Here is a 27,179-nt window from a genome sequence, read left to right as displayed (position 1 = left end):
ATAGAATCTCTTTTTGTTTCTGTAGCTGTTGCCACCTGGGAAGTCAAATACCAGCAAATGGTTCATTTGTCTTCTGCGTTTGTAAACCACCACGTAGGTTCTTAATTGACCCGCGGAGTTAGAAGAAGTTAACAAAATAAAAAAGTGTGATTAATTGCCTTGTGGAGAAACAAAAATATACTCTGCGGACAACCAGAGGTGTGTTGTTTTTTTTGTGTGTGTCTTCGGGCATCCATCAGCTTCTACAACATGACAGGAGCACTTGCGACTGCTCCAGTCAGCCCACTAGCTTACTGCGCGAGAATGAGTAGCACCGCTGACCTCACTTTGACAGTCCTAGGTCCTTGTCCTAAACAAACAAGGCTTTAATTAAAACCCCAAAAGTCAACAGTGCTGTATTCTGAAACTATTTATAAAATATTTATAAAACATCCAGCTTATTGGGGTGCTGCTTCTGGAACAGTCCTTTTAATATCCCAAAGAACTTCCTCGCGGGTATTTTTTCCCCTTGAGCCATGAGTTACTCAGGCACAAACAGAGGCCCCAAGGAGTCACATTTGTGGCCCTCTGAAAAAACCCGGCATGGTGTTTACCTAGTACATTCTTCCTCGCAAACTTGCCTTTAAATGCTTGTTTTGGCCGGCGATGCACCGGTTCACTCCTGAGCAGAAAGCTGCAGGGATTTTGGAAGGTCTCTTTCTTTACCTCCCGTAACTGGAGGGCTTTCTGTCAAACACAAGCAAAGAGATGCAACCGTAGGAGTGAGACGTAACGCACTCAGTGATCCATAGACTGTATCTCCTGAAGTCTGCTGTCACCCCCAGTGCACGGTGACCTGTGGTCAGGGTCTGCGCTACCGGGTGGTGTTGTGCATCGACCACAGAGGACTACACGCTGGAGGTTGTAACCCCACCACCAAACCCCACATCAAAGAGGAGTGCCTGGTGACCGTGCCTTGTTATAAGTCTATAGGTGGGTGTCGATTTTTAATTTTGTCAAGCTTAGTTATTTGAACCTTCTCTCTTGATTTTCAACCTTTGACGGTCGATATCTTCACCAGACACGCTCCCAGTTGAGGCAAAACCTGTATGGCAAAAGCAGGCCATAGAGCTGGAGGAGGAGATCAGTGTTACCGAGGAACCAACGTGAGTACATGTCATGATTAACCCTGCTACGCTTTGCTCCTATGTAGGAGGTGTTTATCATCGTATCCAAGTGATGAATACACCTTGTGAGGCTATGTGTGGCAAAAGTGGAAGCTGATGGCGGAAGAGGAAAAAAATTGTTGGAAAGCATTGAGTCACCGACTACCAGCATTACCTCAGCAGCCCTTTGATGTTCCAGATGTTCTTGTCCCACTTATCAATTGACTAATTTATGCTGTCCTCTGAAGGTGAACCATGTTTGGACTCTCCCCCGGCGTCTTGCATGACTTGTATTAGCGACCATGTTAGCCAGTTCAAAACATCTGTTACTGTGACTTATCTTTGAAGCGAGAGAGTGGGAGGGAAGGAGCACCAAACTAATGCCAAAGCATATGACTTTGCTCTGTTGAGAAAAAAAAAAAAAAAAAAGCACATAAATATCTGTGTATAATATGCAGTCATTCACCAGCCAACAACAATATCTGCCTACCATATGGGGCCAGGTTACGGACGTGAACGGAAAGAGAGGGAAATTCCCGTTAGACTTATTGCACCTCCGTTGCCAAACCTTGTGCCTGCCCTGAACCGCCGCTGTGCGACTTCTTGAAAGATTGAACCTTCATGTTCCACAGCTTGACCGAAAGGGCCTTTTTTCACCTGACCCCCGCTGTGAGTAAAGAAGACGTTGCCACTGATGCAGATTTAATTGATATTATTTTGCCACGGGGCTTTGGACGGATATCACAAAAATGTGTCGTTTCCGCTCATGAATGAAATCCCGACTTGTTTTTAAAACCGACAGATGTACTTCAACAACTCGTGAAGATACACATTTCTGTGGGTTCGCTCCAAGGCCTGACTGCCGGTGATTCATTTGTTTGTCCAAAACACGGCGGGTCCTTGAGCAGTCACGAAGGGCTGTAATCATGAGCTCTTTATTGAGGCGTCTTGTGAAACAGCAGGGTGCTCTTGTGTTGTGGTCCGGCTGCTTACCCAAGGAAGAATGCCTGCACATTGGGGCAGATGTTAATAGATGCCTCCAGGAGATACATGTTCCCTGAAAAACTATGCTTTAGGAAGCTTCTTTGGTAGTCTTACAAACCCAGAGACTGTAGGGATTTAGAGCGCTGATTGGAAATTTAGGTATTTCTTTAGAGTTCTCTATGCGATATTGATATAGCAGCAAACAATTACTTACTATTTAAATTCATTACTTTAGCTGTCAATACGTTAAGAGCCATATAGAGGCAATAGATATGCTTCAAATGTCAAATATCAACTTTCTCAATACAGTTACTATTAGAAACCCCTTTGCAAAATCAAATTGTTTCATTCAATTCAAACGATTTGTAGTTAATCACTATGTACTGTTTGATTTTCCTGTGCTCCAATGCAAATTCAGCTGCAGCTGTTACAGCTGGCTGCAGAATGTCGTGAATATTTTTGCTGCTTCCACTAATGTATTCATGCTCAGGTCCATTGCCATGTGCAAAAGAGGTGCACTATGTGGAACAAATGCCGTTTGGTCTTTACACCTACACATTTCAAAAGGGGGACACTCCCACTGCTACATAAGCTCTGCCTAACACTTTTTTATTCTTTATTCTTAATTTTACGCTCTCCCGAAGCCATGGGCAGTTCAGTTTCTAGACTTTAACTCGCGCCCTACCCTGGATGGCCTTCAGGCCTTCATGAAAGCCAATGATCTACATGTATTTCCTTCTCTGATCCATTTTTTTTTTTAAGTTGAGGAAGGATGAGCATGAAAGCCGTTTATCCAAGAATGACTGATCCTAATGCTTCACAGCTGTACAATTCCCCACAGCACGACAGGATTTCATAACTACTCTGTGGGTTTATGAATTTAGCAGTAAATGATAAAGATCTGTAAAGAGGAGGAATGCACAATAAACCTGTGACTTTCTGACTGTCTTAATACTTTCAAGTCAGCACTGCTGGTTTTGGAAAGCATTCTAATCACATCAAAAATGTAACCGCCTTTCCTTTCCGCCTTTCCGTTTCTCTCAAACCTGCCGTCTCTCCTCTCCAGCTTCATCCCTGGTCCCTGGCAGCCCTGCAGCCGGACCTGCGGCGCCGGGACCCAGCGCCGGGCCGTCAGGTGCCAGGTCTTGCTCTCCTTCGCACAAAGCGTTGCTGACCTGCCGGATGATGAGTGTGAGGGTGTGAAACCTGCCACGAGTCAGTCCTGCTACCGCACCCCTTGCTCTGGTGTTTTGGGCCAAGGAAAAGAAAGCGAAGAGGAGGAAGAGGGGGAAGAGGAAGGCGAAGGGGAGACACCCGAAAGAGAGGAACTCCACGACTGGGAGTATGAAGGGTTTACCGAGTGCTCCGAGAGTTGTGGGGGAGGTATGGATCATTACTAAGCTCTTTAATATGAGAGAATACAGAAATGGAATGAGAAAGGAAAGTGGAAAAGTTAACATAAAGCACAGCTGAGGCTGATATGAATGTCTTAGTTGTGCACGTGTTTGGTTTACAGTACTTGTCTTAATGTTAGGACACATTTTTTCATTGAATTTAATGAGAAACTTTTGACTTGAACTGTAAATTATTGGAAAAATGATGACCTGGTTTTAGTTATAAATGGAAAGTCAAGCGCTCAACAGACCTGACCTGAGGGCAACATGACTGTGAATACCAAATTTCATCACTTCGCCCAAATTAAATTTCACCCAAAACCAGAAATGAGAAATGACATGCCAGAGGACAAGTCAGGAGATCACCTGAGTCAGTAAGACACAACCACAGGGGAACATGCACAACTATCCTACATTAAACCCACGAGAGAATGATTCATTAATAGAGCTAAAACATGATAGTGCAGTCACTGTAAATCTTGCAAACCACACTCCCACAGTCCCAGGCGCTGTATTAAACATAAATGTCACAGCAGTAAACTGATGACCTTGTGTCAGTGGATGACTAAAGCCATCCCAGAATGTTGTCTGAAGTGGAAGTAAGTCATCTGACCATATCTCACGGCGTTAACGCGTACCGTGCCAGACAAGAGATAACTCTCCAAAAACATCCCGCCAACATTCATTGCGATGCACTTTCATCCCCCCCCCCCCACCTTCACACCCAAGCCTGTCCGCCTGAATGTGTCAGTGTGCACATGGGCGTAGGCTTGTGCGTGTGTGTGTGTGTGTGTGCTCACCAAAACCCAACAAACTCCCATTCAGGGATGATTACAGAGTGCGGATCAGATGTCGCGTACACACCCCCGAGGGCAGCGCTCCGGTGGACCATCACACTATGTGGCGTTTGAAGGGCCTGCTTCACTGTTATTGTCCCCAACATTCGAAGCAGACCCGGGGATTAATGTCACGTTGCTTTTACGGCGAGCGTGACGTCGCACCCTTTGAGATGCCCGTAGTTCAGGCCAGAGCCTGAGCGGCCCGCTGCACTCTTTTGATGCTCATTAGGTCTAAGTACAATCCCTGCTTGCGCTCATTGAGGAGCCTGAAATCTGTGTTGCTTTTGCTGTGGTTGCTTGTAATATTCAGAATATTCAACATGTAAGAAACGCTTAACAAGGGCCCGGTGTGTTTGTAAGACGTGGTACAGCTTTTATATCAACAGCACCGATGATTGAACATCCCTTGTGTTGACTCGGCGCTGCTTAATTCCAGGTGTGCAGGAGGCTGTGGTCATCTGTCTGAACAAGCAGACCAGGGAGGCAGCGGACCAGAGCCTGTGTGTGAGCTCCCGTCGCCCCCCGCAACTCCTGCAGGACTGCAGAACCCAGCCCTGCCCACCCAGGTAAGGGCAAAACACGGACACTCTGTACATCTTTACCATTTAGACTTTCGGTTTCAGGTTTCAAATTGGAGTTGTGTTTTGGAAAACAAAATGGCTTGGGCTGCATTCAAGAAAAGAAAATATTAATTAAAAACAGGATTGAAAACTGGCTCTGCTTTTGATTAGTTTGCCAAGACTGTAGCCCAGCAAAATATGCAATAAAGGGAGTTGGGACATAAGTGTACTATTTTCCAGAGCGCTTCTACACCTGGAACTGCTTAACTTTCAGTCAATCTAAAAAAAAAAACTAAAAAACCTGCACTAGTTGAATCAATTAATCTCCACTAATCACTTATTGTGTTCAAAACAATTCAAATCCTTCCAATCCACCACCTTTTCCATCTGAGTTTATATCATCGGGGCCAATTACGTTCACATTCAGGCCCCTTGGGTCCTATCGATACTGAAGCTGAATGACAGATGGATGCTTTTATCATAGCAGGACATGAAGCCAAACGAGAGACTTGCAAAACCTGGTCAGAATCAGGCACAAAATATAGCTGACGTAGTTTATGCTGTTTTGAAAAGCTACTCCAACAAAAAGCGTATACGCTTTGTAGAAAGAACCTTTTTGTGATCACACATTAATTAAGATAAACATATTTGCCACTTATCAAAAGGGGTTAGCAATGTAACGTTTGTCTTGAGGGAATACTAAAACAGAAAGCCTGTTAATCATTAAAATTGAGAATGTGCATCCTCTTGAAAGGTTTATCTAGTTTTTACATCAATAAGGAAAAGAGTGAGCGCACAAAAATTCCCCAAAATGAAATTCGCAAAAGGTCAAACGGCATAAAGGCTTGGTGTTTGATGTAACCGAGCCATGGCTAAACGGTGAGTGGATTTTGCGGTAGGCCGCACGTTTAAAGTTAACACCGTGCACAGTGTCGGTGTTCCACCACTCACACTCAGACCCAGAGGCTTGCAGCCGGCCCTTCTCTGTTTTTCCAGGCATCGAGTCTTGTTTTCAGGCACAACAAACGCTGTATTGGACCTGTTTCCTTTGGCCCTCTCCTCCCTCCCCGAGGCCACATAACCTTCCCATATTAAGCTACACTCTTTGGATACTGTTCCCTCCAAAGGGAGAAGGGCCATAGCGTTCGGCATTGAGTGTAGCAGCGGTCCAGAAACAAGCTTCATTTCCAATTCGTTTCAGTCCTTGGACCCTTGAGTAAATATGAATAGCTTTGAAATATCACGTTATTTGTCAAGCGTGAAGCAAAACCGCTGCTCAAAGCCAAAGCTTTTAGATGCCTTCAAAGGCACAGCGACGAATTGGACAGAAGACACATCATATTCAAGATCGGGATCAGGAAGTGTTATGAAAAGTTTGAAGCTGGATTCATTACCCTTTGGGAAATTGAGTTGGACAACAAAATTAATATTGGTAGAAGGAGGTCGTAGAAAGATGCTTTTGAAGAAGTTACGCCTTAGGGATATCTCCCGTATCACAAAATTTAGTGGGAGACTTAATGTCCCTTTGCCAAGATCTTACTCCATAAGTCACCCTTTTCCTTTTCACTCATAATCACTCTCATGAATTTTACTTTGATTAATTTACACATTCATGAGTCTGCACAAGTGTGCTCATATGGGATCATGTAAAAACATCATGCACTCAGGCTGAACTCCTGACTGCTCTCTTTAATGATTGGATGATGGGGCTACATATGTAGGCAAAAGATTCAAAGTGGTGATAAATCAGGAACCCGCAAAGTTTAGGGGTTAAAAAAAAAGGATTCAAAGTTATGAAGCTTTCCTTTTCGAATTCAAAACTAACCTGTGTACAGTTACCTTTCATTTCCAGGTGAAAATAATAATAGAGTAACGTGATGGGGATTGTTGACGTACCATGACATACCATCATTTGACTCCCAGGTGGGACACAGGGGAGTGGAGTGTATGCTCTGCTACCTGTGGGGTCGGTCTGTTGACCCGCTCTGTGGCATGCACTCACCGGCCTTCTCGGGACAGCAACAATACCGAGGCCCTGAGGGACGGAGACTGTCCCAGCCCAAAGCCCAGCCCCGTCCAGGCCTGTAACCGCTTTGACTGCCCTCCTATGTGGGACACACGGGACTGGGGACAGGTAAAGGATCTGACTCAGGAAGTTCATCAGCATATCTGCCTGGCCCCCAGCGCACACTACCCGATGTAACCACTGGCGCGCCTCTGTGAATTGTAGTGCTCCCAGAGCTGCGCTGGTGGATTTCAAAGGAGGCAGGTCCTGTGCAAACAGCGGTTGGCAGATGGCAGCATCCTGGAGCTGCCGGACACCTTTTGCCCTTCCAAGACCCCCGTGAACCAGCAGCCCTGTGCCAAGCGAGAGTGCCCTCCTCAATGGGTGACAACGGACTGGTCCCAGGTAGGCACCAACCTGCTTTTTTTAAGGTTTTGAAAATTAAAAATGTTATACCATATCTTATAATATCATTCATTCGCCCAGTGTTCAGTGACTTGTGGGAATGGGATTCAGAGGCTACAAGCAGTCTGCAGAAAACTGGGGGAGGATGGGGGACATAGGACCGTAGACTCCGAAAATTGTTCCCTGATGGCCCGGCCCACTAGAATCCGTCTATGCTCCCTCAGGCTCTGTGAGAGTAAGATACCCTCTGTTTCCCTTTATTCTATTCATATGTACTGATTTGTTTGAAAGAAATGACTTGAACATTACCAAGGCACATGCTATGTATGTATCACTTTTTTCACTTTTCAACTTTCATCGCAGACTCTGTCAAGCCCCATCCTTCCATACTGGCCCAGAGGAAGTTGTATATCCAGTGGAGGAAGGGCAAAAAGTTACAGTTGGTGGTGGGAGGCTATGCCTACCTACTCCCTTGGACAACTGTGGTCCTTCGCTGCCCAACCCGCCACTTCCGCAAGGGCCACATTCGATGGCTGAAGGAAGGAAGGCCTTTGTTCGGCCTCCCCCACTTATCCATAACGTCACCGGGTTACGTGAAGATTCAGCAGCTTCGTTCCTCCGATGCCGGGATATACACATGTGTCGCCGGACAGGCACAGGAACATTTCGTCCTACACGTCCTCGGCAGCAAGCAGAAGCTCTCTGCTCCAGAGTCGCGGCCCCTCGCGGGGGTTCGTCGCAAGGACGGGCAGCCGGACACGGCCTCCACCGGTGTAAGATTTCAGGAGCCACCCATCTCTCTCAACCAATATGACAGCGTTGTTGAACATTTGCTAAAACTCAAAGGCTCTCTCCAAAGTGAAAAGGACACTGCTGATAAAATACACTCCAGTGAAAAGAACAGGTCCACCCCGGAGGATGACGATGGAGCGAGCTCAGAGCACCTGCTGCTCATTGCCGATCCCGAAAGGCTAGATGAGATCGTGCCCAGCCTCTCTGCGGGCCTCGCGGGGCTATCGGGAGAACAACTCCTCGTACAGTTGCTCAGTGAGTTGACCGCGACACGAGGGGAAACCAATGAGTCTACTCTTCATCCCCCGGAAACTGCGGAATCCTCCACGCAGGGGCCCCTGCTTTATAAGCCAAAGGTCAAAGTCCACGCGCCCAGGCCAAGAATGCCGGTGATGATCCAACGCCCCAGAAAGGTTGGAGCGGTACCGGCGTCTGAAATGATAGTCCATGTGGGAGTGCCAGTTTTGCTGCAGAGACCCGTTACCGTGGAGCTGAGGTGCGAGGCGCTGGGGAACCCTGAACCATCCCTGAAATGGACAAAGAATGGAAGAGAGTTGCGATACAACAGCAGGTACGAACAACCCTTTAATGAGATCTTCTGTGCAACAAAACTGCCTGTTTTGCTGTTTAAAAGCCGCTGATTCAGGGGCCGGGTCATCTTTGTGTTGGCAGAGTAAGCCTGTCGTCTTCCGGCTCACTCAGGATCCAGTCTCCAATCAAGGCGGATGAGGGTCTGTATACGTGCACCGCCAGGAACCGTCTTGGATCTACATCTCTTTCGTCTTGGTTGCAGATTAAAGGTAAAATCCAAAAAGGCAGCATCTTGCTGCAAAACGTTTTGAATAACTCCTCAATGATTGTCAAAACACTATAGCATATGAAAATGTAATCAATTGAAGCGCAAGACATCGAGAAAAGTAAAAGGTTAAAAAGTAGAGAAATAGCAGCTTTGATCTAAATATTGTTATCAATTCAAGTTTAACACAAATACCATTTTGCTTCTTAAAGTTGTGGCTCCTGTCAGTCAGTTAAGAGCATTAAGGAGTTGGCAAGTTTAAAACCATACACTGAATATGTATATAAGACGTTATTGTGACATCACGCATTGATTTACTGACTGGCGTTATGAAGCCTTTATTTTGTCTATTTCGTTGTTGACATCTTGGATTTGTGCAACCAGTGAATGGAAATTACACCCAATCGCAGTAAGCCCATCGTGTTGTATTGCAGAATATTTTTCATGCATACATTTAAACTCCTTTTGCAATCATACGACTTTCCGCCTGTTGGTCAGTTGTTTGCCTGACTCAGAAAAGAGCATCACACAACTTTATAAAATTCACACCGAAGAATAGCAAACCTTTTGAAAAAGTCATCTTTTATTAACTGAAGTGTGAAACTATGAATTATACTTATTTAACAGATACAAAATACTATGATGTTTGTAAACGGATTAATGCAGACATATGTTCAATTTGTTAATATTCTGCAATATCAAAGACCAAAAAAATGTTTGTTTTTTTATTCCAAGGTGGCAATGGAAGAAACTGTGTCCAAGGTAATGGTACGGGACCAAACGGTCCTATTTGTTCTGAAAGGAAGAACAGCAGCCAGCCAGTCGAGTCGTGCCATGGACAAGCCTGCCCCTTCAGGTATCTTGATACAACTGCACGTTTGTCATGTTAATAGATCAGTCACAATGTTCCATAAGGGATTCACTGTAATGTTCTGTTATAATAAAATGCAGCGATTTTTTCTGTATGCAGATATTGTTGCAAAGAAGAAGAAAAATGAGCACAGAGTAATTCTGGGCCCCAATTTTTAATACCTAATTAATAATCATTGTGCCATTTTCCTCTTTGGTTTTGATTAGGTTTCAAATGGATCCTTGGTCTCCATGCTCAGCCAGTTGTGGGACCGGGTCCCAGACCAGGAGGGTCCACTGCATGAAGGGTCCTGAGGGAAGATCAATAGAGGTGGAGAGCAAGCACTGCCTGGGCACAGGGAGAAGACCCTCTGACAACAGGCAATGCAACCTGCTGCCCTGTGCCAGATGGGTCACTAGCCACTGGGGAGCAGTGAGTCTAGTTTCAATGACCACCAACACGTTTATATGAACTCTGTCAATCCACCTCACTGCAAAATAACTTTTTAGTGTAGTTTTTGTAAACTTTTTAAGGGTAGGTCCTGTAATAATCCTCCCTCATTTGCTTGAAACCACATAGTTGTTCGAAGGAAAGTCACCCTTTTCTGTGTAAACTCTTTCCCAAGTGCATAATGATTATTTAACTAAACATTGCTCTTATTTTTTGCTTGTAAATCCTCTTCTAGTGCCATGGGCAATGCGCGGGACCCGGTTTGGCCAAACAGCAACGACACGTTTACTGTCAAGACACAAATGCCACCAAAGTCCCCTGCAGGATGTGCAGTGGACTCCAGAGGTAAATATATAATGCCATGCTGCATTTATATAGTTACTCTGTGATGTAGATGAACAATACGAAGCACACTGAGGCCTCATCATTTGGCCGAAAAAAGACACTCAAGAGGAGAAAAGTCTCTCAAAATGGTCATAAATTCACATACATGTTTGCATATGTAGGCCCAGTTCCCTCAGGAATTGCTCCACAGAGGCCTGTACCCTTCACTGGCATGTAGGACCGTGGACACAATGCACCGCCACCTGTGGACGCCACGGTTTCCGCTCACGTCAGGTGACTTGTGCGCACCGTCGAACTGGAAAGGCTGCACGTGAACATCACTGCATGTGGAGGCCTCGCCCTCCCAGCTGGCAACGATGCAATATTGTGTCCTGTGGCAGAGGTGAGCAAGAAAGAAGCTAGGTTGTAAAAAAATGGAGACGATTAGTTTCTTCATTGGGATAATTACATCAAATTAAAAAATAATCCTGCATTTTTGCAACTAGTGATGCTTCAATATGGTATAACTGCAAATGTGGATGGTTGAGTTACGCTGACGGTAACATTTGCACATTTCTAGCTGGTTTCTAGATTGATCCGTCACCCTATGATCGCCCTTAATGGGCCCAGCCCGTCAGGCGCAAAGTGTCATGTGCTGAGGTTTCTAACATTTTTGCTAGCACCTCAATACCTAACATTTCAAAGGCATTTGGCTTGTGGTTTCACAAAGAATAAAAACCTATCCAGACATTTGACATCTGCCGGTGCTTTGAAAAGCACTCATGAAATTCCACTAGCCTCCACTGTAATTGGATAATGGAAGATTAAGAAGTTGGTATATCAAATCCGCTTCATATGAAACTGCATGGCCTAAAGTGAGTGTGCGTACTAAAATGCAACGACTGTTTACTCCAGCAGGAGAGTGTCGAGACAGCACGAGGTACTGCGAGAAGGTCCGACAGCTGGAGCTTTGTCCGCTGCCCCAGTTTAAGAGCCGCTGCTGTCATTCCTGCCGAAACACCTGAGGCGGGGGGCATACGACGAGGGCCATGGACGACCTGCATAGGTCTACAGAGACTTGAAACCTCTACGCCTCATACCGTGACCCCGTTTCTGTCTTCAATGATCAGTCTTGGAGGGGGATTCCCGAGTGTGGAGGAATGTTTGGCTGGTCATAACCACAGTGTTTGTGATCTACTTCCTATCTTGTGTGGGTTTAAATTTGAACGTTTCGGGCGGAGTGACAGGCTTGTTAATATAAGCTTCGGTTTTACTTCATTAAGGAAATAAAAAGTTATGAAGCGTTCCTAAATTTTGCAAACTTAATATAAGACATATTTCCATTATAAGTGATAGAGATTTGGTGATTCCGTGGTTTCAAGTCATAAAGAACAACCTGTCCACATTTAGTATATTTGGTATAGTTTCAGTTCTTCTTTTTTCTTTTAAAGAATGTAACAAAGGTGCTGCACCACCACATTCTATTGTATCAACATCTCTTCTAAAATAGGATGCATATTGTTAGCTTACAATTCACAAATATGCAACTTCAACATCATCTACCCAGGGGTTCTGGGTAGACACCTGAAATCTTTCTAACCACTGGATAGTTGTGTGTTTGTTCTTTTTTGTGATGGTCTCCAAAAAGGTGTTGATAAATAGTTGCTAAATAAGCAAATGGAGGTATGGCTGGAAGTTTTTTTTTTAAACGCAGCATATTGCTGCATATTGATGGGAAATGGCAAAAAGCCCCAAATTTGATGAATATTTGAATACATTATATGCAATACATTTGGTTTTGAGCTACATGGTGAACTTGACCATGTATCTGTACATTCATTTTGGTTCATTTAGCACGTATCTGCATTTTTGGTAGAATGAAAAGTAGGACATGATCTTTTATATCTACATCTTTTGATGTATCTTGCATGGGTTGCACTATGGAGGTGTGTGACAGTAGCAAATCAATTTTTGAAAAAAAGATTATTTTGCACTCAACTCATCCAAGTCTTTGTTAAAAACATGGCTTGAAGAGTTTTTTCTCTTGTTAAAGTTACAATGTTAAAATCTATTTTGCTTTGTGAGTTTGTTGTTTTTAGTTATTTTTCAAAAATGTCCCTTGAACCATTTCGTTTAATCATGAGGTGACTGGACCTCTTTACCCTCTCCACTCAATGACATGTTAGCGTTAGTGTGACACCTAGGACAACAGTCCTTGTGCAACTCTCCTTTCTTGGACAGATTTCAGTGTCAGGGAAATTTAAAACGTATAAATCTGAACTAATCTTTTTTTAACTAATATCCAAATGTGTTGCATTTGGATATTAGTTAAAACAGGAGGTACATTATTAAAGCTGGTCATTAAAGTACCATACTTATTCCGGACAGGCAAAGTTAGCACTTATGACTTTATGATCAAAATTAGTTACACAATACCACAGACTTTAATCGATAACTATGTGTGATTATCGGACTTTGGCAAAAGAAAACAGAACTAACATATTCCTTTTGCTCTTAAATTATGTAGATATCTGTTTTTTCCTCAACTATTTATTTAATGCGTGTTCTTGTGCATAGTTTTGTAAATACAGGGGTGGGTTTTAAGTATTGATTTCCCTGCAGGTTGTTCGGCATTTTATGTGCATGCTTGGGGGACCATCTGCTGGTAAACTGATGTGTTGCTTTTTATTGTCCCTGATGTATTATTAAATAAAACTGAATACATTCCTTTCATAATCTGTTGTGGTTCTGACTGCAGTGTATTTTAATTTCGCCAATCCGTTCATTTCAACTCACTCGCAAAACTTTGGCAAAGCATGTAACAATGAAATGGGAGGTTCCACTATAAACAGGAAGAACAGGGAACTCAAGTCTGTTGTGTTATTACAACACAGCTCTGTCACCGACACAATGTTGTCACAGGGAAAAACATTTCTTCGTTCACGGGGTAGCCTTTAACTTACGAGGGGAAATTCCTATACATTATTCTAGACTAAAATCCAGTCTGGCGTCATAGCCTGATGATTTTCTGAGGATTATTTCAGATTAGTGATGGTGGAAAAGGATGGTTGCTATTCTTATTTGGCAGCACTCGGGGTTCTGCGAGTTTCCCTTGTTGACCAACTGGAAGGACGGATTGACTCTCTGCTGGAAACCTTAGTATGTCGTGAAGTGTTCACCCGTGATGACCGTGAGGAAGTATTGTGTAAGTCGGGGCCCCGGGCCAGAGTGAGAGCGGTTTTGGATATCCTGACCTGTAAAGGCGAGGAAGCAGCTAAGGTTTTCCTGTCAATCAGCCGTTATCAGCAAGAGACTCAGACGCGCTCCCAAGAGGGAGGCCCAGATCAGTCCGTAGGTATGCAATTCATTGTTACATTTAACATGACAATAGTATGAGTTAAACACTTAGCAGTCATAGCATTGCTTTGTTTGTGGTGTTCATGGAGCACACTTCAATGTGTTATACTGTTGGCATAGAGAACCAATCGCATGGGTCTTGTCATTTCCAGAGTATGCCAAACAAAAGCATAAAGATGTCCTCAGCCGTCGGAGTGAGAGCATGCTCTTCTACAACACTCGCCACGGGGAGAAAATCCATTTCTCCGATCACTATGTAAATCTGTTGCTGGCCGATGGACACCAGGGCTTGGAGACAAAAAGACACGAGGTGCTGACGTTCGGACAAAAGCGACTATCTTTGCAGCAGAAGTCTGCGGTGAAACAGAAGATCTCCCCAGCCGAGCTCTTTTCAAGTGGACATGGAAATAGGCCTGTGAAGAAAGTTCTGGTGGCCGGGGTGGCCGGCATTGGGAAAACCATCCTTGTGCAGAAAATGCTGTTTGATTTTGGTGGAAACAGAAGCCATCTTGGATTTGACTTCATCATTCACATGACCTTTAGAGACCTGAATCTAATAGACAAACCTGTCAACTTCCGTGAGCTGGTCTTGCGTAAAAACAGGCACCTTGCTAAGGAATTGGATAACATTTTGGCGAATGACCACAAATTGCTGATCATCTTGGACGGCTTCGATGAGTTCAGACACTACAGGAGCTGCGACGTCGAGACGTTTGTGACGGATCCGGATGAAGACGGAGAGGTGGTGGAGGTCATGGGCAGTCTGATGCAAGGTGAGCTGCTTCCCAACGCGTCTGTCATGCTCACAAGCCGACCAGCTGCCACCAGCCACATCCCTGTGGGCTGTATTGACCGCTTCGTGCTCATCGCTGGCTTCTCCTTGACTGAAGTTCAAGACTTCTTCTTCCGTTTTTTTCAGGACAGTGCAATAGCTGAGAGCACCTTTGCGGTGGTCTCAGCCAATGAGCTAATGCTGACGCTGTGCTATATACCTGCATTTTGCTACATTGTCTGCTGCATCCTCAAAGAGAGCAAAGACCTCTATGGAGAGAAACCCAAGACCATGACCGACATTTATGTGCAGTACCTGGTGGCCTTGCTTCGCTCTCACACTCAAGCGAGAGCCGCACCCTTCGGCCAGGAGCAAGGAGCAATGGCCGCTCAGCCGCTGTCCGATGTCGTGCTGAAGCTGGGACGGTTGGCCTTCCATAAGCTGCTGGGGCATCAAACTCTATTCTACGGCAGCGACGGAGATGTTGCAGCGTTGGGGGGATGCAGCCTCGTCAGCACCTTTCTGGACAAGACAGTGGCACAAGAGCCCGGCTGCACGGAGGAGGTTTACTCCTTCGCACACCTTACTGTTCAAGAGTTCTTCGCTGCGGTTTATTATGCAGTGACGGATGACCCTTTGACGGAAGTACAACACGGTGCAGATCTTGCGGAGGGATCCAACAACGGACATTTTGACCTGTTCAACCGCTTCCTTTCTGGAATCCTCTCCGAACGCAATGCTAAGCTTCTCTCAAGGCAGGTGGGGTTGTGTTGCCAGAAGGACAAAGTGGACAACTATCGCCAGAGGATTGTTAGAGAGCTGACAACTGTCTGTGAGAGTGGGGCCCGCATCCTAAACCATTTACACTGTCTGTTTGAGCAGCAGGACCCCTCTCTGGCCCTTAGTGTGCAGCCAAAGACACTGCAAGTCAATGTCAGTGATGAAACATTGTCCCAAATGGATTACAATGCCATCAAGTACTTCCTAAACCTTACAAAAGGTGAAATATCTGAGCTGGATCTGACAGGCACAGGAGTAAGCTGCGAGGCGCTTAGAGACATTCAGCCCCTGCTGCTCAGATGTAACAGACTGTGGTGAGTTCTTCATAAATGCGGTTTACACTGTCTCATTTTCTGACTCAGTTTTTAATATTTGCAGTTTTGGAGTGACACCGAGACCGAAAAGTGGCAAGAGGCGGGGTACCTTTTTCAGAACGGCACAAATCAATCTCAGTTGGGTATGTAGTGACATGGACCAAACTCCTTCTCCCCATGCAAATCCCATGTAAATGAGTATCTTCACGGGCCATGGCTTTGCCAAAAATAATCATAACGGCATGCCATTAATTCCAAGGCATGTTCCGATCATATATGCCTCGCATTTAGCCAAAGGAGGAAGGAAGAAGGAAAGAAATACATCACTTCATTTAAGACGCCGTGCTTTCAAGTCCCCTTTTGTTCTGCTAGTTTCTCAATAAAGTTGGCCTTTCTGAAAGAGAAACTTGCCTCCTGCCACTTTTCGGTCCTGCCGCTACTGCAGTTTTGTGTGCAATATCGCTCTGCACGCATCAGGAAGTAAAGTATACAAATCACCAACACCGCAAAGAGGAAAATATAATGCGGGCTGCCCACTAATTCCTCATATTGTTTTTTAAAGGCTTGGCGAAAACAACCTCGATATGAACACAGCTCATGTCATTGCGGATGTGCTGCAACTGTCAGAAAGTATAACCCAGCTTGGGTAAGATGTCAACTGATTTTTTAGGCTTCGTCAATGCAAAGAAAATCACTATGTATTCATTCATCTTATTACTTGACAATAAAATTTCATCCAGACATGTTTCACACTTCTCATTTTAGTCTTGGATGGTCAGACATTGGTGATGATGAACTACTGGCTCTTTCCAGTGCCATACGGGTGAAAAAAAACCTTCAAGAGCTGTGGTAAGAAACTTATTCTGGGGAAGTGAGTCTTTCTGGAATTGTGGTTTTGTGAATCATAGATTAATTAAAAGATGACAAGGGGGAAATCATAAATGAAATACTGTTAAATGATGTTTGACATCACAAAGTGCTGTAATCCTGAATCTGAATAATACAAATTCGATTAATGCACAAAGTACGGCTAACTCCAAAGCCATCTACTGTCAGAAATTATTTTCTTACAGGGGATAACAATGCTAAATATGATTTCATATTTGGAGTCATTTTTTCCTGATTGTTTATTCATGCCTAAAACATTTAATGCATTACTTTTTACATTGTACTCAAACCTACATTTCTTCACAGGATGGAGGGAAACCGAGTTAGCTTCAAAGGACTGCTGTCACTCAGTGACCTGACCCCAAACCCTCTGAAAAGAATTGTGTAAGTCTGTCTTATTCATATGTAATTCTCAAAAATACTTTAACAATATCCATGTTCTTATGCTTTTTTGATTCCCTCTTCATACAGAGCCATATGGAATGACTTGACTGACACAGATCCATACTATTTTTGCCCCCAAGAAAGCATAACTGTGAGTTTTACAGATGATTGTATGTGGACTGCGTGGGGCGAATGGGTCTTCAAAAGGTGCGAGGTCAGCAGCAATGAGAAGTTAGTGATGGTACTCCGCAAAGTGTGCAACATCTCAGTCCACTGCTTGGAGGTCGAGTGGGCAAAGACTTTCTACCAGCAACTATCACAGCTCATCAAGCAAAGGATTGAGTGCTGCACTGAGGACGACATGTGCAGGAAACTCAAAAAGTTTGAAAATATATTGAATCACTAAGAGTCAAATGACTCCAAATACTTCCGATTATAAACTAGTACATACAAATTGATGGGTGAAGAAAACAAGTCAAAAGAGGTACATGGCCAGTACGGGGATCGAACCCGCGACCTTGGCGTTATTAGCACCACGCTCTAACCAACTGAGCTAACCGGCCACGTGGTACACAGTTGTTACTGTATTGGATTTTGTATAATATTCATGTATATTTTTTTGCGTTAGATCTGTTAGATCTAACCAAAAATAACTTTATTCATTTGATTCAGCACTATTTCTAGTGCTTAAAATACTTCCGCATATTGATATATTTTGTATTTACTTACTAAATAACGAGTATTCATTTTAATTTATATTCCACTAAATTCCTTAATAATAAATGTAATGTCTTGACTTCATTTTATAAACATGTAATGGCTGTAACTTGCGCACAATTTGCAATAAAATGTGGAAACTTGAATTGCATTCAAGGCTTATGTTGCATCTTATTTTAGAGTAATTTACCGGAAGTTGTTTAAACTGCCTACCCTGATTCTGCTCTGACGAGTATATCATGCGACACCCCATCGGGCGCAGTAAGTTCGTTTCGTTCCTATGACGTTGCAAGCGAGCTAACTTAAATCCTTGTTTATGTTTTTCGTTGTGTATGCATTGTGTCGAACTAGACGGTTTCCTTGTCTCAAATAAGGTGAGTTGTTTGTTGGCCCAATTCAATTTTACGTTAGCGGTTGACTTATTTTGATATGCACTGGTCGTGACTTAAAGCATTTTTAAAATGCCAGTGCCCGCGAACTCGTATACAACTACAACAACTGCTTGCTAAGAGCAAGGTTAGCAATAGCTAACGAACAATTGGCTAGCTGAGCAGACCCAAACCTTAGTTAGGATTAGCCAAATGTGGACTTTACGATGTATCCCCAACTATCTCTAACCTTATATTGTTTATGCTATTCAAGGTCCATCTTCCCCATTGACTTCATTGTGAAACTGATGATAACTGTTAGTTAAACTTCGTTTAAATTGACCCGATCTAGGATCACAAATACTTATGATTCTCCCAGTAGCCGTCTTCCCGTGGGAGTAAGGTCACACGTAAATGCAGCGTGAATTTAATTTACTGTGCCATTGTGCTGACCCGTGTTACAGTCTCACCCCAAAGGATGATCGACACAGAGAGGGAAGCCGGTGATGCAGAGCTCCGCAGTAAGAACAAGGAGATTGAGAAAAAGAAGAGGTCCCGTGTTAAGCAGCTGCTGGGTGATGTGAGGAGGCAAGTGGACTTCTGGTTCGGAGATGTCAACCTTCATAAGGACCGTTTTCTGAAAAAAATCATCGATGAGTCGGATGATGGATGTAAGGGCAAATCAATATCACACTGCATCAATAGCAGCCAAATGTTGAATTTTGACTTAAACACTGAACCATATGTAATTTATTTTCAGATGTTGATTTATCCATATTGGCGAGCTTCAATCGAATGAAGAAGTTGACATGTGACACTAAGCTGATTGCAAGAGCGCTGAAAAATTCATCCGTAGTCGAGGTACGATAAAGACAATCTTTTCTTGTTAATGTTTGGATATTTTGTGTGGTTGTGCATGGGTTCAAGCAAATGTCCAATGAACTGGAACGTGTAACCGTTTTGTTTCAGGTTAACCTAGAAGGCGATAAAGTTAGGCGTCAGCTTCCGATCGGAGACGTACCAAATGATGTTGACGCCCGCACAGTCTATGTGGTAAAACATGTTTTTAAATTTGTTTTATTTCACGTTGATTATCTCAGAAATATCTGCACTACAGAGAACAACATGATTGCATGTTTGGACCATTCCATAGCTGTAAACCCACCTACTCATGTATTGTTGTTTTGTCAAGTATGATGCCTGCTGTCATTAACAATACTGTTGGACCATAAAATAATACTTTTCTGTCCTTCTTTTTCCAAAAGGAACTGTTGCCCAAGGACGTGACGCACGGCTGGATAGAGAAAGTATTCACAAAATGCGGGAATGTGGTTTATGTTAGCATCCCCAGATACAAGACCACAGGTGACCCCAAAGGCTTTGCCTTCATAGAGTTTGAGAAGGGGGAACATGCACAGAAAGCCATAGAGGTGATGACATCAATGAAATGTTATTATTTAGTTAGTCAGTCATCCCAGTGTTTGCCTTTGGCCCCAGCAAAACTCATGGACAATATTGACATTTGAAACAGATGCTGAACAACCCCCCTGAAGATGCTCCCAGAAAGCCTGGGATTTTCCCCAAGATGAAGCGTGGGAAGCCCCTGCCCCTGCCAGCTGACAATCCACCATCAGGTACAATAATATAATGAAAGTTACTTAACTACTCTAGTTTCCATAAACTGAAAAATCCCTGCCCCGTTAGAAATGTGATTCTTGCAGAATATCAGAAGAAAAGGGTTTGGATACTTTGTTGTAAGGATCCCCGTGTCTTCACATTCCTGTGCGACAGGTGAAGAAGAGGAGGAGAAGAAAAAGCGCAAGCGAAAGAAAAAGAAAGAAGGTGCCGCGTCACAGACTCTTGCTGAAGAATCCAAAGAGCGAAGCGGGGAAGCAGAACCGTCGGCGCCAAAGAGGAGGAGGTCCGCAGCGGGAGATTCTGAATCCGATGTTGCTGCCACTCATAAGACACCGGACAAACTGTCCGAGAAAAAAAGACGACGGTCCCAGACAGCAGAGGGATCCGGAAGTGATGTGCCGTCCAAAATAAGGAGGACAAGTGAAAGTAAAGCTGGAGAGAAGGACAAAGATTTAACTAAGCCTAGTGAGTCATTAAAATATCTGCTCTTACAAAATACTGGACAAATTGAGATGAGCGATTAGTCACAATTTGAATGTTTACTACGTTTTGCTCTGTTTACTTCCTCAAAATAAATGACGTATGATAAGTGAAACTCCAATATAAGCATGAGTTGGCTGAAGTTTCAACCGTGTTATTCCCCTTTTTTAGGTACACCAACTAAAAGTGACGAGGAGGGAGGTGTTGAGGAAGGGAAAGAGAACGGAGAGGATTCAACGGTTAAAGCGAAGAGGAAGAGAAAGAAGAAACACAAGGAAAAGTTGAAAATAGGGGAAGAAGTCATCCCACTTCGGGTTCTAGCCAAGTAAGGTCCCACCTACATTCGTCGTGAATCAATGAATAATATGTTTTTTAAAAAAAACAGACCAAATTTGCAAAACACGCTAACGATTAACTCTGTTCCTCTTTTGGCTGCGTTAGGAAAGAGTGGCTCAAGTTGAAAGATGAGTACCTGACCTTGCAGAAGAGCAGCATGAAGTCCTTGAAGAAGTGCATCTTAAAGATTGATCACAAGGAGCACAAGAGTCTACGGGAGACTGAAAATGGTAAGAACAATTTTTATTTCTCCAATTATCGTAGTGATTGCAGTTATTTATATACGTTATTTTGTCTCAACATCACATTTGGTATCGACATTTTGTCTTCTAGCCGAGAAGAGTAAGAAAAGTGAGGCGGAGCCTAACCACGGCCCACAGTTCACCAGTGGTGTCATCATGAAGATTACAGATGACAAGCCTCTGCCAGGGAGGAACTTCATCAAGGTACCATGTAACCTGCCACACTCTCATCAGGCCTGATAGCAGTTATCCACATCATCAATGCCTAGTGAGCAAATCATACAAGATGATGAACTGCATTTTCTAAATTTCAAGTCATTGCAGTTTTTCCTTTATAAAATTTGCTCATTCCCATTCAAACCAAAAATATATATATATATATATACACACACACTTCCAAAATCTCTCTGATATACAAGTTTTCTGTGACGGTATAAAAGCATTATGCGAAATAAGGAAGGCGCTTTGCCTCTCTTCTGGATTTAAAGCAAAAAATGTAATCCGGTTTTATAAAGCTATAGTTAGAAAGTAGAAAATTGTCACTTTACAGGTTTGGCGTATGTTACTGATAAGTGATTGTTTTACCAAGTCACAAAGCCATTCGATGTCAACGTGGATCTGTAACAAGCGTCTTTTTTTGTTATGGGATTTGAATGTAGGAAGCTCTGTCCAAATGGGCCCCAGTAGCTTACATAGACACCTTGGAAGGAGACACTGAGGGTCACATCCGCTTTCACACCCCGGAAGACGCTAAAGCCGCCAGCGACGCCAGAGGAGAGCTTCAGAAAGAGCACAGCTGGAAGGTCGAGATCCTCGCGGGTATGCATTCCCCCCATCCTTTGTCGACGCTAGAATTATTTGTGCATTCTCCCAGGATGCTTTGCGTTATTCTACGCTACGATGGACGCTCCCGCGAGACACCAAAGCATTTAACACGGTCAAAGTAATGTCAGTAAAATGTGCTATAGCTGCATCATCTGTCCACCCTTCAATATTTACTCTTAGTTCAATTAACAAAGAGGAATAATGTGACGAGAATATTTAAAGATGCCTTTATGTATGAAGCACTACGAATTCCAATGAAAAGTATGTACAAATAAAGGGAGAGTTCAAAAGTCCCTTTAGGTCTATTTTTTATAACGTTTATTAATTGTTGATTGGATTTGGATTTAAATCCCGGGTAATAATATTGGGTTGACAAGTCTGCATTTAATGACTTCTAAAGGTGACCACGAACAGAGGTACTGGCAGAAGATCCTAGTGGACCGCCAGGTCAAGCTCAATCGTCCGAGGGAAAAGAAGAGGGGTACAGAGAAGGTGAGATCACACTTTAGATTTTTAAACCGAAATACACATTTACATACTTTGCACAGCATTAAACTACGAATCATTCCTTTTTGATAATGAACTAAATGTTTACATTACGTCTTATTAGCTTGAGAAGTTCAAAGAATGTGGGATATTGACAGCTCATCCCGAATCCTCTTTTGGATGCGTAGTGATACCTGGAATAATGTAGTTCACCTCCCACAGTCAAAGCACTGCTGCCAACCTCCTTTAACGTTTGCTATCGCATCTCATGTTTCTTTTCTTTTATCTACCTCAGCTCATATCCAAAGCAGAGAAAATCATCCTTGCCCGGGCCAAGGAGGCCCATAAGCACATCCGTTTCCAAGAAGACTGACAGCTGCTGGCACACTTGCATATTTAACTATGTGGACTTTACGTAATGTGATTTGTGAAGAGGACAGTTGATTTTAATGCGTACCTAACTGAGGAACTAGTTAAAAATGTCCCTTCTGAATTCGTTTGCACTGGAGCTGCTATGCGTTTAGACAGTTGGGCAACATTTTTGGTATTAATTACTTCTTTTTTTTTTTTTTTTAATAGGTTGTGTTTTGATATGAATGTGAATGATGTCACCGTAAAGACGTGTCCAGGTCATGGCTTTTCCTTTTCAGGATATTTGCCTTCGTTTTTTTTAAATAAAAATATCATTTTTTAAATTATTACGGCATCCGTTGTTTGGTATTGATGACCTGGGTGCCCTTGCTGTATAGTTTGAGTTTAAAATGAATGAAAAGCGTTGACCATGTGCTCACTCCAAGCGATTGCCATGTCACTGTAGTGTTCATCATAGATGAAAAGTTCAGCTGATCACTGTTCAGCAGATTTATTTATTCAAATACTATTTAGTAATCCCTGTGAAAGACCACATCGAGCTGTGTAACTCGTTTCCCAACCGCAATATAAAATGCTGTCGAGTAGATTGCATAACACTCAAAATGATTTGTGCTTAGGAGTATCAGTGAGCCGCTTAATGGTACAAAAATAGCTGCCGTTACATAATCTTTGTTGCGTTAATGGCTTTTTATTCTTGTCAAGGCGGAAGCTACCTGATGTGATGGGTGGCCCGGCCCCCATCTCATCAGCCTGCTCTCCACAAAAGCTCAGCTTCTGCTAGAAATCATGTAGCTGATCATTTGGTGGGACTCCTTGGGCCCCCCACCGATGCCGCCGCCATTGGCCAAAGAGCTGGTCCAGCAGCACATCCTGGACCCGCCTGTGCCCGGGGGGTTGCGGTCCGTGGCGGCGCGCGCTTGCTTCTCCGCGGGGCGCTTGGTCGCGTTGGTGGCGAATGGCGCCCGAGTGGTTTTGCTGCCCTTGGCCGGCTTGGTCGGGCCCGGTGAGAAGCTGGGTTTCTTGGGCCAGTCGGCGTCTTTGCGGACAGCGGAGAAGGGTGGCATCTTCCAATATTTGTAATCCTCCTTCATGGTTGTGTTTCCCCACAAGGAACGCTTGCCTCCCTCTCCGGCTTGCCTCGATGCCCGGGCCGGGTTGGCACCTGCGTACCTGTGTTCCGGGCGGTCTGCGGGGGGACTCGTTTTTGGGGCTTCGCCTGTCCCCTGGAGCTTGTTTTCGGCGAACCTGTTGTTGACCGCTGCGGATAATGCCCTGGTTTCGTCAAAAATGTCTCGGTCCACTTCCCCTGCCGCCGTTGGTTTGGGAGGCGCAGCGGGATGGGACAGCAGACCTTTGGTGTTGTGCACAGGCTTCAGCCTCACTGTGCTCTGCACTGGGTGGTTGACGTAGTCACATCTGTAGGTGGTGACCTTTTCGAAAGGTGGGACCAGCTTGGAGTTGGCTTCAGCTTGATCCCCGTCTTTCTGGCAGCGATCTTTGGAGGGGTCGTCGGTGAGGACTAACCCATGTTTCACCTTGAAGCTGTTGGCTTGCTTGAACGGAAGGCACTTTTGCACTTTCCACACGGGGAAATCGCCTGAAAATGAGAAGGTGGGCAAGAGTGAATCGGAGTCGGTGCGTGTGTGTTGGTGGTTTAATAGAACAACTCCACTGATGGGAACATTGCTTACTTTGGTACACTGTTGTGTAGTCCTCCTTGGATGTCCTCTGGTTTGTTTTAAAGCACATGTGTGCAATGCTGCTGCTGCCTCTCAGGTGGCCTCTGGGAGTCACAGATGATGATGATGGTGGTGGGGCATTTGGGGCTGGTTTTATCCATTTCTGGGTCTCATAGATTGCCCTGAAACACATGTTTTAGTTGAGAAAAAAATGTAGTTTCATTCAGATGTGTCCAGACAAAATCTTGAAATAATACCTCATAGTGGTCATATCGTCACTCGTCCTTTTCAGCAGAGGGTCCGGGTCACTCTGTGTTGAGCATGAGACAACATGAAATGGCAGAAACAATATTAAAATGAGATGTGTGTTAATTGTCAGAAAACCTTGCCATTGTTTGTCCTCCCTGATTTAGCACCTACCTCCCCATGAAGATAATAAAATACTTTAGTTGATTTTCTAAGCCTATTTAATTTTTAAATCCGCTCCCAGCCCCGCAGGAGTAAACCTGACCCCACAAAAGTATCCACCCCCCCCCCCCTCAACAAAATACCTCAGTTACAGGTCAGACACCTCTCATTTAAAAAAACTAAAAAAAAATGTCATTTTGAAAAAAAACAAGCAGGTGTCCAACTGTGTTTTGCGTCTTCCTCGTGACCGCTCAACCACAACTGCGACGTTACATCCACGCGCGAACCGCAAAGCCATCAGCTCACCTCGGGGGGGCCTGCGCGTCGTGTCTCTGCGTCCTTTGCCGCCTCGCGGAGTTTCATCGCGCGCTGCGCTTATGGCCGTCCTGCCTGTAGCCCGCTGTGTGAGTCGGCGCCGCTGCGGCCCGACATATGAATTATTGACCGCAGGATCACGCGTGTGCGTGTGCGTGTGCCCGCGGCCGAGAGCTTCTAAAAATAAACACCGGTGGATTATTGTGATGCAGGCCGGTTGTCAAGGCGAGGACTCTCTGAAGAAGATTCCAAATAGCCCTGGAGTTGTTGCACTAAGTGGAAGAGACTATTTTTTTTTTAATAAACCAAGGAGCCTCATGAGATGTTTTCTTTTGACTGTCTTTTTATTCCGGCTGCCTTTTTTTTCTTTTTTTTTAACGCTGAACGTGCAAAGTGCGGTCGTCCGTTCTGCAACGTGACCTTGTCGCAGGAAGCCATCTGTCACTTTGTGTTGGTCCAGAGAGAGAAATGGTTGTAAGGAAGCTGGCAGCAGTTCACGTGGTGTGGACCCCGTGAACTGCTGAACACATGGAGATTTCTCCTCGCACAAATATTAAATTATGTATTATGGAATTTACACCAAGTGCGTTTCCGTGTTTGTCCAGTAGGTGGCGTCCGAATCTTTCAAATAGACGTAACGTTATAAGGCGAGGGCACCTGGTCCACATTTGATCATAACTTCCATGTTTTATCTGGCACAAAAAGGTGTAATATTTAAAAATATACAGCTTATTCAATACACTATAGACTTAACTTTTATTAAACATTTATTGATGACATGACGTTTTGTGAGAATGAGTTAAACCACATGAGTTACAACAATGTTTTTTTTTTTTATTAAGCCATAGAACAGAATAAACCAGAAGAGAGATAAAACAGATGTGACAGCAAACATCAAAAAGTAATAAACTTTAGTTAATCCAATGGAGCAGGTTTTGACAATTGTGTTCTCCTTCCTTATGTGATCCTTAATTTTTGAAAGAACCCAAACTCTTGATAATTTGTTCACTGGCACTTCTCATTTGTACAGCATGAATACGAGCCGCGTCTGTTAGAAAAGGAGATGGTTAAACTTTGTACCCTTTGAGTATTTTAGTACTCTTACGAATAAGTAAACCTCTTTTGAAAGTGTTTTAATAGAGATTTACTTTGTACAAGGCAAACATGCGTGTGAGGCAGTATTTAAAAAATACCAGCCTCATATAGTTTGAGTTGCAGGGGAATATCTGGGAAATATCCAGTGATTATTAACAAAACACAGCAAAACAAATGCAGTTAATGAGCTTTGCAAATAACACTAAAGACTCAGACCTTGATGAATACTTGGTCCAAGTACCTGTATGTCAGAAGCACTTAACACTCACATGTACAAGTAACACAGTAAATGCAAGAACTCTTCATCTGTCGATTTCAAAGATGGCTTTACACACACACACACACAGGTGTTGCCAGTTATTGTGACTGATTTGCCCCGTTTTCAGGTCCAAGCCGCATGGCAGCAGGTGGAGCACAGCCATCAGGAGAGTGAGGGTCATATCAACCCTTTCACCTGAGGATAATCAGGTAGAATAATCAGAATCACTTGTGGCTCTTGGAATTCTCCCCATTGTGACAAATAGGGTTTGATTTTCTGAAGATTATGCAACAACTTGCTGTCCCTGCAAACAAATGAAATTGCTTTAGGATTGTTTGGTAATTTGCTTCTGACAAGGTGCAACCAACATAAATGGAATGTATATTTTACTCGTAGTACACGTTGTGTGTAGTATCCTTCTAAATTGCATGCCAATGAGATTCTGATTTTATTATATTGGCATAAAACTTGATCGATTAGCAGACAGGGCTTGAAATATTGGAATGTAGATCTTAAAGCTATACTTGCAAATACAAAAAAGACCTTAAAGACAAAAACTGCACTGATAAGTAAAATCCACATTGAAAACTCGTATCCATCATTGTGAAGGAAAAACTCCCAAATAAACAAGTTTCTGGACAATGAAATCCTTGTTTTATATTTTGGACTGTATATTGATTACAACTCAAGGCAGCACTCTGTGTGGGGATAGATGCAGATATTGCTGTTAAATATAGCTCAAACTAGCTGGGCACGTTGAATTAAATTGTCGGCCTTCTACCTCATGGACAGGGGGAACTATTTTTCTATTGAGGCTTCTGTAAACTGAGTAAATATATATTAGATTGTTATCATTGTGCCATTCATAAGTGTTATGAATATGGAGCATAGTGGATGTAAACTGCAGAAATATTTCCACC

At 43.7% G+C, this 27,179-nt stretch overlaps 4 protein-coding genes and 1 non-coding gene across 11 annotated transcripts in view; 3 read left to right on the top strand and 2 right to left on the bottom strand.

Annotated features, from left to right (window-relative positions):
• LOC119223491 (ADAMTS-like protein 1) overlaps positions 1-13,257 on the top strand; it is a 69,245-nt gene extending 55,988 nt beyond the window's left edge. The window contains exons 13-26 of one of the 4 annotated variants that reach the window (XM_062561174.1): positions 825-972; positions 1,061-1,145; positions 3,196-3,512; positions 4,799-4,928; positions 6,846-7,056; positions 7,153-7,332; positions 7,414-7,567; positions 7,696-8,695; positions 8,797-8,924; positions 9,656-9,776; positions 9,998-10,202; positions 10,456-10,565; positions 10,727-10,947; positions 11,463-13,257. In XM_062561174.1, coding sequence (XP_062417158.1) covers positions 825-972; positions 1,061-1,145; positions 3,196-3,512; positions 4,799-4,928; positions 6,846-7,056; positions 7,153-7,332; positions 7,414-7,567; positions 7,696-8,695; positions 8,797-8,924; positions 9,656-9,776; positions 9,998-10,202; positions 10,456-10,565; positions 10,727-10,947; positions 11,463-11,569 — 3,117 coding nt within the window. In that variant the 3' untranslated portion in view covers positions 11,570-13,257. Of the gene's footprint in view, positions 1-824; positions 973-1,060; positions 1,592-3,195; positions 3,513-4,798; positions 4,929-6,845; positions 7,057-7,152; positions 7,333-7,413; positions 7,568-7,695; positions 8,696-8,796; positions 8,925-9,655; positions 9,777-9,997; positions 10,203-10,455; positions 10,566-10,726; positions 10,948-11,459 lie in introns of those variants that run through there. The other 3 variants (XM_037480820.2, XR_009955915.1, XM_062561176.1) reach the window with 3 other exon arrangements.
• Positions 13,258-14,066: 809 nt separating this feature from the next.
• LOC119223265 (NLR family CARD domain-containing protein 3-like) lies at positions 14,067-17,797 on the top strand. Its single transcript, XM_037480468.2, has 5 exons — positions 14,067-15,767; positions 16,330-16,413; positions 16,533-16,616; positions 16,962-17,039; positions 17,127-17,797. Exons 1-5 carry the CDS (start codon positions 14,104-14,106, stop codon positions 17,443-17,445), a joined length of 2,229 nt encoding a protein of 742 aa, XP_037336365.2. The 5' UTR covers positions 14,067-14,103; the 3' UTR covers positions 17,446-17,797.
• trnai-aau (transfer RNA isoleucine (anticodon AAU)) lies at positions 17,529-17,602 on the bottom strand. Its single transcript has one exon. It is a non-coding gene; the product is annotated as a tRNA-Ile (tRNA).
• A 199-nt stretch (positions 17,798-17,996) lies between the features above and the next one.
• larp7 (La ribonucleoprotein 7, transcriptional regulator) lies at positions 17,997-22,755 on the top strand. Of its 3 annotated transcripts, none has more exons than XM_037480469.2 (13): positions 17,997-18,017; positions 18,589-18,795; positions 18,885-18,985; positions 19,094-19,177; positions 19,390-19,554; positions 19,656-19,758; positions 19,916-20,227; positions 20,414-20,567; positions 20,684-20,808; positions 20,912-21,024; positions 21,480-21,639; positions 22,046-22,137; positions 22,427-22,755. In XM_037480469.2, the coding sequence occupies exons 2-13, from the start codon at positions 18,603-18,605 to the stop codon at positions 22,502-22,504; spliced, it is 1,680 nt and encodes a 559-aa protein (XP_037336366.2). In that variant the 5' UTR covers positions 17,997-18,017; positions 18,589-18,602; the 3' UTR covers positions 22,505-22,755. The 3 variants fall into 3 exon arrangements, with proteins under 3 accessions (XP_037336366.2, XP_037336369.2, XP_037336367.2); XM_037480472.2 differs by having other exon boundaries at positions 18,008-18,130; positions 18,602-18,795; XM_037480470.2 differs by lacking the exon at positions 17,997-18,017 and adding an exon at positions 18,018-18,130.
• LOC119223267 (uncharacterized) lies at positions 22,687-25,610 on the bottom strand. Of its 2 annotated transcripts, none has more exons than XM_037480473.2 (4): positions 24,897-25,610; positions 24,440-24,492; positions 24,195-24,364; positions 22,687-24,100 (listed from the first exon to the last, which is right to left on the bottom strand). In XM_037480473.2, exons 1-4 carry the CDS (start codon positions 24,951-24,953, stop codon positions 23,271-23,273), a joined length of 1,110 nt encoding a protein of 369 aa, XP_037336370.2. In that variant the 5' UTR covers positions 24,954-25,610; the 3' UTR covers positions 22,687-23,270. The 2 variants fall into 2 exon arrangements, with proteins under 2 accessions (XP_037336370.2, XP_037336371.2); XM_037480474.2 differs by lacking the exon at positions 24,897-25,610 and adding an exon at positions 24,603-24,880.
• Positions 25,611-27,179: the final 1,569 nt, after the last annotated feature.

Source organism: Pungitius pungitius, chromosome 1 (assembly GCF_949316345.1).
Source record: "Pungitius pungitius chromosome 1, fPunPun2.1, whole genome shotgun sequence".
Lineage (NCBI taxonomy): Eukaryota > Metazoa > Chordata > Actinopteri > Perciformes > Gasterosteidae > Pungitius > Pungitius pungitius.
The sequence above is the reverse complement of the archived record's forward strand: the minus strand, read 5'-3'. Positions and strand labels throughout refer to the sequence as shown.

Excerpts from the sequence above, each read along its gene's own strand:
- LOC119223265 (XM_037480468.2), top strand. The coding sequence starts at position 14,104 with ATGCTCTTCTACAACACTCGCCACGGGGAGAAAATCCATTTCTCCGAT. Across the intron at positions 15,768-16,329 it reads CTCAGATGTAACAGACTGTG|GCTTGGCGAAAACAACCTCG; the intron begins GTGAGTTCTTCA and ends TGTTTTTTAAAG. Across the intron at positions 16,617-16,961 it reads AAAAACCTTCAAGAGCTGTG|GATGGAGGGAAACCGAGTTA; the intron begins GTAAGAAACTTA and ends ATTTCTTCACAG.
- larp7 (XM_037480469.2), top strand. The coding sequence starts at position 18,603 with ATGATCGACACAGAGAGGGAAGCCGGTGATGCAGAGCTCCGCAGTAAG. Across the intron at positions 19,759-19,915 it reads AGCTGACAATCCACCATCAG|GTGAAGAAGAGGAGGAGAAG; the intron begins GTACAATAATAT and ends CCTGTGCGACAG. Across the intron at positions 21,640-22,045 it reads GAAGGTCGAGATCCTCGCGG|GTGACCACGAACAGAGGTAC; the intron begins GTATGCATTCCC and ends TGACTTCTAAAG.
- LOC119223267 (XM_037480473.2), bottom strand. The coding sequence starts at position 24,953 with ATGAAACTCCGCGAGGCGGCAAAGGACGCAGAGACACGACGCGCAGGC. Across the intron at positions 24,493-24,896 it reads GACGCGCAGGCCCCCCCGAG|AGTGACCCGGACCCTCTGCT; the intron begins GTGAGCTGATGG and ends TGCTCAACACAG. Across the intron at positions 24,365-24,439 it reads GACGATATGACCACTATGAG|GGCAATCTATGAGACCCAGA; the intron begins GTATTATTTCAA and ends CATGTGTTTCAG.